Raw genomic sequence first — 16,122 nt, 5'->3', positions numbered from 1 at the left:
ATATGAAATAAGAAATTTGAGTTTTCAAGTCTATAGTTCTCTAACTATTTGCATTATAGTAATTCCGCTATGGTTTTCCAGACTGTTAACACCAGTTAGTAAAGACGAGTCCGATGCTGAGAGAAAGCAAGAAAAGAAGGGAGTAGACAGAAGCTCAGCAGATGTTCACTGAGTCCTTAATTTTACTGAGGAGGCAAATAAGAAACATATCAGTGATAAACCTACAAGATAGAGACTGAACTGTTGCTGAACTGGGCTGATCTTGTGCAAGAATCTTGGACTGACTACTGGCTCCACTCCATCCCTCCACAAATTTAAAAATATTAAATCTCAAGATTCCCATCTCCTGGTTAAATAAAGGTTAAGAGCTGAAAAACAAAATATGAACAGCAAGGAATCTTCACCAAAAAAGAACTGTTAGAACAACTTAATTATAATTATATTATGTCAACTGGAACACATGATTCAATTAAGTTGTTTTTTTAATTAACTCTGTCAGATCAGCCCAGCAGATTTCAGTTACACACAATGCACAAGTGTGCTTTCACTTAAATAAAAACAGCAACAAAATTAGTGTAATTTCAAGTTATAGATAGAAACCCAGCAAATACACCACCATCACCAAAGCAGAAGATTGAATTAGAATCATTTAAAACACTGCACTAACTACAACCAAATACCTCTTTTTATAATGTGTCTTAATATGTGCTGAATTGTTGATTTAAAACAATCTGCCAGGAAGGGAGATGCTTGTGTCAAAGTGTTACAGTTCAGGAATTTCCTTTCTTTTCGCCCTAAATATGTCTGGTACCCGGGTCAACATCTGTTACTTAAAAAACAGAGTGGATATATTTAGCAGAGGAACAGCTGGGTGATAATATCGAACCTCCTGGAGCATTAGACTTTAAAAACACAGGCTGTCCTCTGTCTTTTCCTAGGAATCAACAGTTTAAACTATTGCTTGGGAAAATTACATAGAAACTACTGGTTCACTGCATTATGATCAACCATACACGAATGCCAAGCAGATCACAATTGTCACTCTGTAATCCGTTACCTGACGCAGTCCTGCCTTTAGTAGTAGAGGAGCAGAGCCAGCAGGAAAGCTGCCAGGTCCCAATGTTCTGTGTTTTCATTAGCAGGGTTAACTAGAGCTAAGTCACTGTGTGTACAAGGCTGGAGGCAGGCTTTAAAGAGCTGCGTAGACAGCCAGTCAATGCATGTGCTGTGTAGTGTTGGGCATTTTGGCTCGTATCTCGCCCTGCTGTGATAATCACCTGAGAAAAGAGAACATCTTTTTCTGAGAGGTCACGCTAACATCTGATTTGTCACATGGGTTAGAGCAGGAAGATGAAACAAGAAGTGGAGAAGGAAAAAAACACAAGAAGAAGGGGAAAAAAGGTCAGGAGCAAATCAAAGACAGCCAAAGAGAAGATGAAATGAAAAAATCAAAACAGAGAAGTACAAAAAGTCTCAAATTTGTTTTGTTCAACAAGCAAACTATCTGCTTCTCTAGTCTGATGTTATTGGCAATTTCTGGGTCTAAAAAGTTGCTTCAGTTTCCATAAACACAAACAGTGAAACACCATTAAGAGTTAAAAACAGTCCAAATTCTTTCAGCTCCAATAAAAAGATTAATGTGGCTCAACTCCCAGGTGTGACAATAAACTTTAAAATCCTTTAAAAAAGGATCTATGATGTTTAGAGGAGCTAGAAGTTTGGTCCCAGTAACACGGTCCAGGTCCAAGGACCAGTTGGTGAACATCTGGCAACCACTGGTCGCTAAGCAAAAAATGTGTATTCCTCTGGGATTATGTATTCCCTAGGTGCTATTAACACAGGCCTTAATACCAGTCACCATCCCCCCCGGCAACTGCTGTTTACCAGAGGAAATATTGTAGTGGTTGCTGGCAGTTGCTAGTGTGAAATTGATCGCAAACAGCAAAGAGCCAGCAATCACTTGCTAACTTGTTGGGGAATGCACATTTTTGCCACCTATTTGAGGTTATAAGATGATCGCTGATTGGTTTCTGGGTTTGTGTGACTGAGGCCTTGGCAGGAAGCCAGCTAGCTAGCTAGAACTTTGCTATACGTTGCAATAAATCTGGAAGTAAATGAAGATGGAAAACCAAATATCAGTGATGTTTGGAGGGTTAGTGAAGTTGGGTCATAGTTGGTTAGTTGGAGAGCTTTGGGTAGACTAATATAAAGTAGTGCTAATATAAACTAACGCGGCAAACCTCCGTTATCGAGTTATGGCGGATTGCCCCGTGCGTGGGACGATCCGCCATAACTCGCTAACCGAGGTTTGCCAAGTTAATGCGGTTATGGCGTTAACGTCATTTTAATGAGATTAACACTGACAACACTAATATAAAAACACGAGCACTGGGTAGGATGAAGGTTAAATTGTCTTCAATAAAAGTAAATGCTGAGGGTCCTTGATTGGCACATTCAAACGCCATCATATAACAGGGAGGAGACACCAAAAATGGACTTTTTCGTACATCTGAGATGAGCCCATCCGCAACATAAGGTTAGTCATTACCATGTTGATTGGTTTGGATTACTGGCTATGAAAAAGTCCTTAATAGTCTAAACTTTAGTAGGCCTCTGTGTGATTATTCCATAAGCTCTTCGATGTTTTGTTTCCAGGGCTGTAGTGTACACTGTAATTTTTAAAATCTCAGTCGAATGATGTGCTACGCATGAATAGCGCCAATAAAAAGTAGAGGCAGAGAATGATGACCAAATAGGGGGCTTGAGTCTACAAGAAAAACAACGGAGCAGCATGTTAAAAATACAAGCGTCTCGTCCAACACAGCAAACGCTTTGACTTGGAGAAAGTGTTGTTATCGCATTGCTTAACAAAAAGATTGCCAGCACCATAGCCCCAGGAAATTAAAAGTATTATTTGATCTGCAGAGATGAGACTCTGTATATCATTTACTCTTTTTAACCACAATGGCAAGGTGGCAGTTCAAAAGAAATGTGGAGGAAATCAAAGCAGAAAGTCACGGGGCCCCTCAGAAAATTCAAAGGCTTAAAGCCAAATATGAAACCTTCCTCTATTTCTGCTGAGAATGGAAATCATGTTTAGAACTGGAGAATATCTGATCCGGCAAAAATAATCAGATTTCATACTGCTTCACACCGAAGGCCAAGTGGACTCAGACTCAAAAGAGCAGGCTTTCATGGACTTAACTACATACTCCAAAAGAGGGGTGTGAGGAAGCACACATGCCACAAATGTAGATCAAAGATCCAAAAACCAATCCATAACATCCAAAAGTTCCAGATTCGAATCCTTTTCCACTTTGTTTGTACCCAGAAAAACACAATTATAAAAAATAATGTGTGCTAAATGGGGTTCTTCATTTTGTTAGTCTGACTTTGTTAGTTTCTTTGTGTTTTTGGTTTAAATGTAATCATTTGTTGCAAAAATAAAAATCCCAAACATACGGTTATAAAAACAATGAAGCACCAGCTAAATGAAACTTCCAGGATTTAGAGTTCAGTCCTGATCCACTTGTTCTTTTTAAACAGTGTTTCAAGTATGTGTGGCCATTAGTGGTTAGTTGTGGTAAAAGACACTGGACGCCAGTGGTGTATGTGGTTATGTAGCTTCAGCGGACAGAAGGGACATTGTGTTTGATGATAACATTTAGCGTAACAGCCTGTGGGGAAACACATTCACAGTTTATAGCCGCAGACAGGATCGTGTTTATCCACTTCTATGGTTTGGGGTTTCATGAACTCACCTCGCTCTTTCTTTTCCTTTGAAAAGGAGTCAAACTTCCTGCGCAGAGATTTTCTTCGCTTGTGAGTTTCTGTGGGAAGAAAGAAAAGGTCACAGTCAATACAGTTTGTTTCTGATGCTCAAGTATGTGTTTGCTTTAGCTTGAACAATGAAGTCTGTGTCACAGTCGGTCTGGGATGTCTGTCTTTTGTTACTGTTGTACATCAATGAGATGTGCCGATCACCAGCTTTTATCTGTACATGAACCCAAATACTACCATCCATCCGTCCGTCCGTCCGTCCATCCATCCATCCATCCATCCATCCATCCATCCTGCCCTCTATGCCTCCTTCCGAAAGCACATATGTGAAAGGACTCACCCAGGAGGCATAGAGGGCAATCTCATCGGCCACCTCAGCTACTCCTTACTATAGAGTAAATTAGTTTAGTTTTACTTCACTTCAACTGTAGATTTGCTTTTTGTTTCAAAAGTCTGTATTAAATAGAAAAAAGTCTTTATTTCTGAAAATTATTTAGATTGTAATTTTTCTATTAGTTTTTGATTTTTATTATAATTATTACTTATTATAATATGATGTGTATTGATCAGGGAAAGAGTTACAAAGTTCAGAACAAGCATCACAATCCAAATGCAAAGTTTCATGACCCACGGTGAGAACACTAAAACCTATAAAAACAAACAAAAAACAAAACTGTGTATCTAAAACCCAGCATTTAAACTTTTTAATTAAATCAATTTCTAAAATCAAACACAGTCTTACAGCATTATGTAAAATTGTCACAATTTTTAATGTACTAATTTGTGATTATGAATAATTATGAATTTTCCTGTTTTGGTGGGTTTTTTAAAACCTGATTGGTTTATTGACTGTCCTCGTCTGCTTCCCTGTATATAAAAGAAGTATTTCATGGGGCATTAAATTAGATTTACGCTTTAAACAGCACTCGTTTGGATTTGTGTACATGAACACAAACTAATTAGTTATAATTTAATGAATAGTTTATGATACCAGGCTGGTATATCAATGGTATGTGGTGGAGTAAGTATAAATGTATTAAATCCATACTTATAACCTTGATCATGGAAGTAATATGTCCTTTTAAACAGACACCACCAATCAGGCTCACCCTCAATACGACATTTACTTTTTCTTTTCCTCTTCGTCTCACTTGTTATCTTCTGCTTTCACCTCTTCCTCAGTTCTAATTCGAGAGCAGAACTTTTTCAATAGACTGAGTCTGTTTAGTGTTTTTGAATAGCTCACTCTGTCTAATGGCCCTTGACATGCTGGATGAAGGGAGATTTATTGTTGCATGTGTGTATCTATAAGTAAGATACAAAGAGAGGTAAATAAATCGAGGAAAAGTATCTTTGAAGATAACAGGTGATTGTAAAAAAATGCCAAAACACAAAATGAGCTCTGGCAAAAAAAGATTTTAAGACTGAAATCTACTTTAGTACGAGAAAAAAAAGGATGGAGAAAAGATTTATGATGTACCTTGAAAATTCAATTTAAGGCGACACAGTACCACTACACGCCTGTTTTTTCATGCACTTTCAATTTTGACATTTTAAATATATTTTACATAAATGTATTTGTGACCAAAATACATATATTGTTTAGCTTGTTTAAGCTTCACGATCGTACCCCCCACCATGCCTCGTAATTTCATAAAAGAAATGAAATCATCGTATTATAGTCAAAATTACTGATTGTTTACCGATTTAAATATTTACACCTAATACTTACACTGGTAAGCTAGCTTAATACATGATAGCTGATTGCTATACAGCTTTCTTTTTGGCTCCTGACAGTATTTCTTCTTCTTCAAAAAAAAAAAACAACCTCTGTTTAAACTCTATGTCAACTAAAAGACAAAAACAACAACTTCCGTTGCCTGAAGGTGCTTTATATTGTAATGCAAAGACTGTATAGACTCCTACACTTTCTATAAAGGTCTTGGCTGATATTTGGATAGATGTAAAACCTCATTTTCATAAATTTCATAAAACTGACAATACAAAAAAAACATTTGAGTGTACCTAATAATTTGGAGAAGATTTCTGATGAAATGTTTACCCTGCCTGGGTTTTTCCCCTTAACTTCAGTCAGAGTTGAAAAACAACCACTGCTGACATTTCTACTTCCTCTTTGCACTTTTTAAGTAAAATACTGTGAACTACATCCTCAAAACAGAAAATCTGACGGTGTGTATGTTTTGTTACAAGTGGGATATTTTTTATTTTTAGGAACTCTACAGCCTCGCACTCTGGCTTTGCTTTAGCAAAGCTGCTGTTTAGAAATCACCAATTCAAAGTCAGACCTTTTCCCTATTAAGGAATCACTGCTGTTACCTTCATGGCAAGTAATGCTGCCCGGCCTGTTTGTGACACTTTAAAGTACGGACATTCTTTTCCCTCTTTTTTCCTGCTTTAATCAAAAAAAAAATTAGAAAAAAATGAAAGTAGCAGGGAGCAGATGAAGGCCGCTGTGTGCTGCTGGGATAAAGAGGTCAAATTCTCATGACTGCAGGAAATTAAAGTTTATTTCCAAAGCACACAGCCCCTCCCATCGAACGCACGCCTCATACAGCTGAGGCTGATCTGCTACTGATGAGTGTGTGCATGTACATGTGTATGATTACGTAATGCACATTCACAGGGAGATAAGGTGACGGACAAGACAAAAACAAAGAGGGGATAAACAGCCCAGGCTTTGATGTGTAAAAGACTCGGCTACCTTCCTGCGCTCTGACTGAAGATGTTTGACGGAGGAAATCAAGGAAAATGATGCATTCAATGTCAATCGCAGGTATCTAACATCTCCTGCAGGCCTAATGAACAACCAGAAACATTTCATGCATGTTGCTACCTCTGCCAGATCTATTTTACAATCTATGACTGGCTGCTTAAGAAGTGCATACGTGCAGGTACAGTGTTTAAATTCATTCAGAACCTCAATGTCACACTATTTGTCTGAGCTGATTGTTAAACAGGCCACCTTTATTTATTACCGATGAACAGACGCATGGCTACTGTTTTGGATTTTATCTCCTAACCCCAGTTTACTATCCCGTTTTGGTTGTTTGTTTGTCTCTTCACCATTTTGGCTCTGACTGATGTTTGCAGCCCCTGAGGTCAAGTGTGCCGGACGCAGGGGGCCAAGGGACCACTGAATCCTTCCCATCTACTCCGAGACTTCTGGTAAAATAATTCAGGATTCGCAGAACAGGCACGTGTGCTTTTGTTTACTTCTTATTTGTGAGTAATACCACTGTGAATTTGAACTGGAGCAATACTGGCAGGACAGATGCTGTGGTTTCAGTCACGTTAGCCGATTGTTAGGTTTGCTTAATTATGTTCTTAGAGCCTTAAAAAACATCAGATCATACATGCACAATGAACATGGCTGCAATAATATGAGTCAATTGCCTCGAACAGCCCATACTTTAAGCAATGTTTTACTCTGTGGTGTTCTTTTTTTATGTGTTGCAGGCACAGGAACCAAATGCAAAACTAACATAAACATAAGCAGGAAACACAGAGGCAAGTAACTGACACTGGGGATGGGTTGATAGATGTTTCAAAACACTGCTCCAAAGTGTGGTTAAAAACACCCATGTCACATGACCATGGCTGCATGTCACCGTGGTGACAGGTCTCTCTAATCACACTGACTGCCTGTATCCTCATTATATACTGCCACTTCATTAGGTATACCTATTCAACTGCTCCTTGACACAAATATCAGCTAATCAGCTCTGTGCATTTAGACATGGGTGGTGGCTGATGAGGCCAAAGGAGAATGGTCAGACTGCTTCAAGGTGATAAGAAGGTAGGCAACAGTAACTCAAATAACTACTTGTTCATACAAAAGTATGCAGAAGAGCATCTCTGAAAATAAAACAAGGTAAACTTTGAAAGGGATGTGCTGCAGCAGCAGAGACCACAAAGTGTGTAACTCCTGTCAACTAAGGAAAGAGAACTGAGGCTAGTGAGGCGATGTTTTATCAGGCAACAGAGCATCATTTAAACTCCAGCCTAAGTATTATTGCTGACCACATCCATCCCTTTATGACCACAGTGTCCCATCTTCTGATGGCTGCTTCCAGCAGGATAACAAACCATGTCACAAAACTCAAATCATCTCAGACTGCTTTCTTGAACACAACAATGAGTTCACTGTACTCAAATGGCCTCCACAGTGTTACGACCCGTCTAGGGCCAGGCAGTAACACGAGTGAGGCGCTCGCATCCCCCCCCCCCCCCCCCCAAGACCCAAGCAGCCACAAGAGACACATCCTTTAGTTTCACCGTGATTTATTTACAATGTGGGAAAAAAAGGAACCAAAACGGGAGTGTCAATGCTTCAGGGTGAGCCAAGGCCAAAACAATAAACAAAACAGATCTACACAAATCCCACACCCCTGACCTCACCAAAACAAAGTCAAAAATAAAAACAGAGTCTAACCTCCTTAACTAACACAAAACAGGAGAAAAACGGGTGATCAAAAGAAAACGGCAGCTCACCCCTACCCACTCCACTTTCACAACTCTCATAAGCACTGCAGCCAGCGGCTGCCACGGGAAGACTGCTAGGCCGTGAGGAGAAACGCGAAGACCTCTCTCGCTGTAGCTCTCCAGCCTCCTTTTAATGGGCGGGTCCTCCAGCTGGAACCAGTCATGTCGTTGCAGTGTATCCATGCACCAATCGGAGGAGGGCCCTGGCACAGCTAAATTAACATAAGACATAACACCTGCACAAAACAAACACGTAAACATGCAAGGTCGTAACAACAGTCACTTGATCTCAAGCGAATAGAGCGCTTTTGGGATGTGGTGGAACAGGAGATTCGCATCATGGATGTGCAGCCCATAAATCTGCAGCAACTGTGGGATTCTGTCATGTCAATGTTTCCATGTTTCCAGCATTTTGTTGAATTAAGACAGTTCTGAAGTCCAATGCGGGCCAACCCAGTACTAACAATGAGTAACCAGTGAAGCAGCCCGTGCTCATATATTTCAGATTATCAAAGCATTTAAAGTTTTTACTCTTTTTAATGCGTAACTTTTTATATCTTGCTGCTGTATACTTGACTAGAAAATCATCATGTCAAAGATGCTCACCTGGTTTAATAAATATTTAAGGATCGTAAGCACAAATCCAACTACAGGTAAAAAGCCAAGAGTTTTAAGTGTTAATAGGACAGACTGAAATGATGCAGGGAAGTAATAAAAGGACAAAAAAGAAAAGGAAGGAAAACGAGAGGAAGTGGAGAGAGAGTTAGTTTGCAGTCCCTGCAGAGCAGCGACTCATAAAACAGGGCATGAGAATGAACTCCAGACCACACCAAATAAGAGAAAAATCTGTCACACAAGTACCAACACATTTCACAAAGAATTCCTTGGACCCTGCCAGCAAAACTAAAAACCACACTTGTGATGCATAAAACATTCAAATACCTGCATACGGGGGCCACGCATGAAAATAAATGGAGAGTGGAATATATACAAACTGTACAAACACACTGGAGAAGGTTTATGGGAGCGATTTGTCCTTCAGTTCCAGCAGAATGAAGCACCCAGAGAAAAAAGGGAGCGGGCACATAGAGAGAAAAGTGAGATGAAACGCGAGGAATGAAAACACGTACGGAGATGGGGAGGAAAAAAAGCAACAAAAGACGGACTGGAGGGAGGGAGCGCAACGGGAGGTGATGCTGAGACTGTAATAGACTGGGTGGCCTGGAGAGATTACAGCCCAGGGGAGAAACCGAGGAGGAATATTCCCACACTTACTCAGAGAGCACTTTGTCTGTGAGACGGGCAGAGGAAACTGTCTCAAGATAGAGAATCTTGGAGACTGAGATGTGTGAGAGCTGAAGGAGTCATTTTTAAGGCAAATAAAATGAGCTTTTCTAAGCTCGTCACAGTTATTCATAGATAGTAGCAGCCTGTTTTCTTTTTCCAGATTAAGTGTATTAATAACTGTATTACATCACCTTTAGGCATATATACACTGTGAGCTTTTAGTTCATTTACACATGCACTTATATGGTCATTTACTACAAATAAAACGGTCTGTTAGGTTAAATAATCGATTTATGTTCTGCTTTTCTTACACAAACCTCTCCGGTTAATTAAGTTCTTCACATCTGCTGCCGCTGCTGCTCATTATCCGAAAAGTTGACTTCATAAAGAAACAAGGAAAGTATGAGCGTGAGCTGTTTTACAAGCTGCACACCATCTCGCTCTCACTGGGTTTACGTATCTTGGAAGAAACTGTTTGGGTCAGTGAGTCTGCTGTTTACAACATCACTAAATCAAAGCCGGCTCTTTTTCAGGAGCACAAGGCATTTAAAGTTTATTTCGTCAACATGGGATATTTCTGAAGTTTATGTTGGAGCATTAAAATCACATATGCTAAGGATATCTACCATGATAGTAGTGATCACCACGGGGGTGGGGGACAAAAACAAGTAAGAAAACAGACGGTATAAAGTGAATTAGTCATCTTTCCCATTAACGTTACTGTTTAATTGAACCCTGACCTGATGGGACAAACACACATAAGAACAAGAGAGAAGAACAAGATTTCCCAAAAGCACGGAGCACGGGGAGTCTCACAGGATGTGTCATACATTAGAAACATTATCTGCTAAAAGTAGATTTTCTTGGAGCATTAATATCAAAACAAGTGTTCACTCTAAAGTGTATTTACATTGTAAGGGCATAAAACGTGACTCACAACATGGGTAACATATGCGTTACGAAGGTTCCTCTCTTGTGAGACTTTAAGTAATGCGAGAAGCCAATAAATTTGTAACAGAGCATTGGACAAACTAAACAAGATCCCACTGAGCAACAATGATAACATTAGATGAGCAAAAGTAGCGTTTTATGTCATAACATCATTAAAAGGTTACTGGACAAATTTCCATTATATTAGTGCAAAACATTGACGTAGAAGTTCACTTGCAGATGGTTAATCTCGTGCTAAACATAGCTAAAAATGTCCTCTTTTTACAAGGGTAATCACAATATGTGTTGCCTGAAGTCAGAAGTTTCCAGGGCGTCTTCACACTAAATTCCACCACACATACTTATTTTGGACATGTGTGAAAATCCGAAAGAGCTGCTGAAAGAAATAGACTTTGAGTTTGTTTTGGATGCCTCAGATGTTTGTCAGACATCCAGAGAGTGGACATCTAGCGAGTGACTAGACCTTCAAACAAAGCCTTGTATGTACAGATACCCAGATACTTCAGTGAACAACCAAAACACCCACACATTCGAAACTTTTGAAGCTGATTTAAACATCTAAAGACCTCCAACAAAAGGTCCTGAACTTTGTAGATCAGTCAAATGCAGAAAGTTTAAACATCCACAAATGTCTTGAACGTTTCTGTCCGGTGCTGGGTTCCTCTCTCCTTATGTTATCACCGCTACAAACAATGAGTGAGGAAAACAAAAAAATACAGCTTAGAAGGCACACTTTGAATCTGTTGAGCTGCAGCGGGGACCAGCAAATTTAATGAGAAAAGAAAACTGACACCTAGCAAACTTTAAACATTCAATCCGATCCATTTAGAGAAAAGAAATGATACATCATATATTTGAGCATATTTATTTGTCAAGTGAATATTAAAAAATAGTGCAGCTGGTGTTACCAGCTCTCCAATGCAGTCAATAGACTTTAAAAGATGGCCACTTGATGTCTCCTGATGAATAAAGAGATCCTGACAGAAAATCTCATGTTGGGCATTTTTGAATCTGATCAACCAAGGGTTAGCTATTTGGTTATCGTTAGATGTGCCTGTTTGCGTATCCTGTTTTTCCTCTATTTCATTGTAATAGTGACCACAATTTACTAAATGAACAAATATTTTATTAAATAAGACTTTAAACTAACAATTGAGACCGTAAACTCATTGAGAAAGTTTACTGAGATGAAGGGCGAGGAGGCTGGAGATGATTTTGTCTACCACAGAATTGACGTTTATGGCAATTTTCAGGCAGCCACATCCATCGTTTATGTGAAGATTGAATCACAGCTAGAACATGAGGCCAGTATAAAACCTGCAGGTAAAAAGGGCAATGCAGGTATTGTTTTATTTAAATATGCTCAAGTTAAAGGAGCTAATTTAGAAGGTCTCATGTAGTGGAACCTATAAAAACCTCATGGGACTTTATACGACGCAGAAAATGGGAGAATGTTTTTCCCCATGTATTCATGTGTGGATTGTAAATAGTTAAATAGTTCCTCCTATTATGTTGTAAGAAACTGGGACTGTTGTGGAGGGCCGCTCAGATAAGTGCGGCTCTCTACAACAGTCCAAGCTTCTTATGTGGGCCATTGGAAAAATGAATTCCCCACTCGTGCTTTGGATAATTTTAGGCATGAAATTAAGGTGAATTAAATTACACTTCAATTTTTTTTCATTAACACAGGAATTTTGTTTACAAAAAATCTCCACAAGGGCCTGTAGGCCCATTTTGGTGCATGCATGCTTTGTGAAAAGTTGCAGAAGTAAAGTGGTCGTATCCCAATTTATACTCAAGGGGAATTGTAAAGCCCTTGATATAATTGAGCTCCACTGTTTATTTGAAATCTTAAGTATACCCAGCCTCAATCAGCGACATGGTCAAAGTTGAGGAGGTCGAAGGGTTAATAACCCTGCAAGAGAACAGTAGTATGGGAGAGAGCTTCTGAGTCTGAGAAAAGAGGCTTACATAGCAGCTGGTCTCACAGGCGAAAAGCCACCAACAGATCCTGATCATACAGAGACACCAGTCGAATATTTCCATATTTCCTCAGCATCAGCCCCAGTGATCCTCCTGACCTCACTGACCCTTCCAGCCTCAATAAACACAAGAGGAAACCTCCTGGTCTGCAGTCTGTGAGGTGTGGGAGGAATTTCCAGTTTATTAGTGAATCTAGCCCACTTTATTAGATGGATTGAGTCCTTCAGAGTTCAAAAGGGTACACAAGATTTACATGTAGGTCTGATGTAAGACTAAGAAAACCAAGCACCACCAAAGCCTGAATTTGGGCAACTCAGTGTGGCAAGAATTAATTTAAACTACATGAAACACTGCTATATCACTTTGTCTCCTTCACCACCACCTTTACAATTCAGTCCAGATACAGTTAATATCAACAGTATATGTCAGTGTACAGCAGATTGCACTGTATTTTGGTTTTCTTACTCCTCCCAATTCAAGTCCATAACCCTTGACACAGTGGGCACCTTCCTCTGTAAGTAAGTATAGCCTGTCAGTCTAATTTTTCCATTAGTCAACAATTTGTGTCCATGTCTTTTTTGTTCTGTCTGATGACAGCGATACTGACGTGAGTTGCTAACTTTTCTCTTGCTAAGAGCTGCTGTTAGCTGTTGTTTTTGTTACTGTTAGCTGCTTTTAGCCAGCACTGGTGAAACTTTCTTTGAAATAGATCAAACCTTATTGTATCCGGATACTCACTCAATAAACTGATGCAATGTGAGAATGTAACTTTTTATAAGAGGTAAGTGTGATTTTTAAGCTACTCGAGCCTAACGTTAGCTGGCATAATTTTAGGTAATGTTAGCTAGCGTTAGCTAATGTTAGCATATAACCAGCTTTTATTGTTGGTTAGCTGGCTTCTTTAAAAAAATATTTATGCGTGTTTTTGTGTGTCAGTTCATTAGAGGAAGTTTGAGTCAAGGAAGAGGATGAGGTATAAATGAGGGCGGGGAACGAAATCGTGCAAAAGTAAAAATGGAAATATACATGCACAAATATCAAATAGTCATGTATAGTTTGGAAGAGCTAATTCATTAAATTACCAGTAACCCATAAGGTGTACACATGTGTGCCAAGTCTCTAGCCACATACTTGGTGGAACAACGCACAGGTTACAACCCCTGTTAATGTGCTGACATTTGAACCTATGCTTCATCAGTCACCATTTTTACATTGTTACACGAAAACTAAATAGCCATATCTGGAAAACCTACACCCCTGTAAAAGCAGTGTTTATGCAACACTACTGCATAAATCAAGTGTATTAACATTCAACAATTCGTCCACAATTTTGGGAGTTCCTGCTGCAACAGGTGTCTCCCATAGCACATTTTGCCATAATGACTCACACCAGGACAGCTGCACAAGTTTAAAATAAAAAACAAAACGATACCAGCTAGACTATGACTTGGAAACAGCAGTACTGGTCGGTGGTTTAAGAAGTGAATAATACCCAGCTATCTCATATCATCACCCCTAGCGGTGGGAAAAAGACAAATCATGACCCTATCCAATGCTATTTGAGATAAAGAGTCAATTAACAGAAATCACCATGCCTCCCTTTCCCCTTCCTTATCAATCTGACACCCTGGATTCCGTTCCCGATTATCCTTAATGTCTTCCTGCCTAATGCTCATTCCTCAGATTCATAGACAGGCTGTTATGGCTCCCCTGGCAGACTGAGTTGTTGTTTTTGCTTTAGGGCAGTTCAGTCTAAGTTTGGCTGAGTGTGGCTAACAAAACTGTCGCCATACTCACCAGGTCATCGTGAACTTTTATTCTCAAACCTCAAGGAGACCAATCCGCCTCACCACCAAGACTGACTAATGAAATTTAACTGCATTAAATTGGCAGCAATGGTCACAAAAACAAAGTCCTTCATCAGTTTCACTATTCTGGGAAGCTATTGTAATGGAGTAACTATCATGCCCTGTCCCTATGAATTTAATGGCCGGACATAGCATTTTTTCATGTTTTTAAAACTTTACCTCCTTGCCTTCCCTACAGGGGATTGTGCCAAATTTAAAAACTGATTTGCAACTTAAATGCTATTTCAGAAATCAACAGAAACACAAAAAATACTCTGGCAAAACTTGAACTCTGGCTATCACATGTCTTTGCAAGTTACACAAAGTTTAGGCCCATTTCCAAACAATTACTTTCGCATGTGACTTAACAGCATTCTCAATTATGTGTCAGAGGAAACTGATTTTCTCTCAGATTGGGGTTATTTGTTATGTTCCACAATTACTTAAGTAACTTATTTACTATTTATAGTTTAGATTTTCTAAAGTCACCCATTTTCAGTAAACCAATAAAATGTAAGCCGGTGTAGGACTTGGCAGCCTGGAAACCCAGAAATTACAGGTTATCCTTCCATGATGGTCAATGTAACAAAGGGTGTCTTTTAACTCAAATAATGCTGCTTTTTTATTTAAAAAATCAAACCAAATCCTTTTGATGCCTCAAAACCAGTAAAACCTAATACTATGAAACCAAGGTAATAAGAAGGTAGATGTGACTAAGAAGTCCTCAAGACTTTTATATCCTCCTGAGAACCAAGGACAAAAGAATATTCCTATTTAACTTTATTTATGATGTTCTGCCTCTTTGGAGCTAAAAGAAGCCACCCAAACACATGACATATTAATATAAAGCCCAGGATGTCCTCTGTTTAGTGCCTCAGGAGTTAGTAGGGTAGTTCAAATAAGTCAGAAGATACAGACTATAAACAAATCCCCATTACAGAGGACATAAATGAATAGGCCAGTTCTCAGGATGATATGGCAGACAAAGGTTCAACTCCCATGACGCCCATTTTTGTTTAGTCCCAGATTCCATCAGTCCAAATTCTTTCGGGTAAAGATCAAATATGTATGGCTTAAACTAACTCTTTTTTTTTTAAAGTCTTGAATATTTGAGCCTCCAAATCAATAAAGGTAGTATATGAGTGCTAAAAATGAATGGAAGTACTTTGGAAAATATTAAGGAATCCAGTTAAGAAATCAGTTTACACTCAACCACCATCAGATCCTTTAGAAACACCATCTCTGTCCTTCCCCCTTACCTTTAGGGATGCTGATCTTGAAGTCCAGGTCCCTCTCCTCCAGGTGGTACAAAGCGACTTCCTGTAACCTGGCTCGCTCCAGCTCCGATAGGCTCTGGATGGGAACTGGCTGTAACCGCACGCTCTGTCCCAACATGGTGGCCCACGTGTGATCCCCCTGCAGAGAAAAGAGATGGTTAAAGGATACAGAGTTCACAAAAATACCTGAAGAAACACAAGCCATTAATCAACGGGTACCAGATGGTCTTCAAACTAAAAAAACAAAACACAAATCTCCACTGACATGCAGTCTCTGACCATTGCCAACAAACCATCAACTACTTAAAGGCAAAAAAAAAAATCTTCAAAAGCAAAAACAAAGGATTCAGCTGTGAGTAAGCACACTCTTATGTGCTTTGCTTTTCTCACTGTGTAACAAGATAAAGAAAGAGACCATGTTTCTCATCAAAAAAGTCAGCGTGTTCATTTGTTTTCACTAGTCTTAAGCCTGTATTTATTTTTATTCTTAGCCT

At 39.3% G+C, this 16,122-nt stretch overlaps 1 protein-coding gene across 3 annotated transcripts in view; it reads right to left on the bottom strand.

The window, feature by feature from the left end:
• The window catches only part of arhgap36 (Rho GTPase activating protein 36), a 78,837-nt gene that overhangs the window by 15,829 nt on the left and 46,886 nt on the right, over nt 1–16,122 (bottom strand). For 2 of the 3 annotated variants that reach the window (XM_035914879.2, XM_035914880.2), the window contains exons 2-3: nt 15,611–15,767; nt 3,762–3,830 (exon numbers count right to left, since the gene is read on the bottom strand). In XM_035914879.2, coding sequence (XP_035770772.1) covers nt 3,762–3,830; nt 15,611–15,767 — 226 coding nt within the window. Of the gene's footprint in view, nt 1–3,761; nt 3,831–15,610; nt 15,834–16,122 lie in introns of those variants that run through there. The other variant, XM_087835345.1, reaches the window with a different exon arrangement.

Source organism: Neolamprologus brichardi, chromosome 3 (genome assembly GCF_056152115.1).
Source record: "Neolamprologus brichardi isolate AB-2024 chromosome 3, ASM5615211v1, whole genome shotgun sequence".
Lineage (NCBI taxonomy): Eukaryota > Metazoa > Chordata > Actinopteri > Cichliformes > Cichlidae > Neolamprologus > Neolamprologus brichardi.
This window is presented reverse-complemented; position numbering and strand designations above follow the sequence as displayed.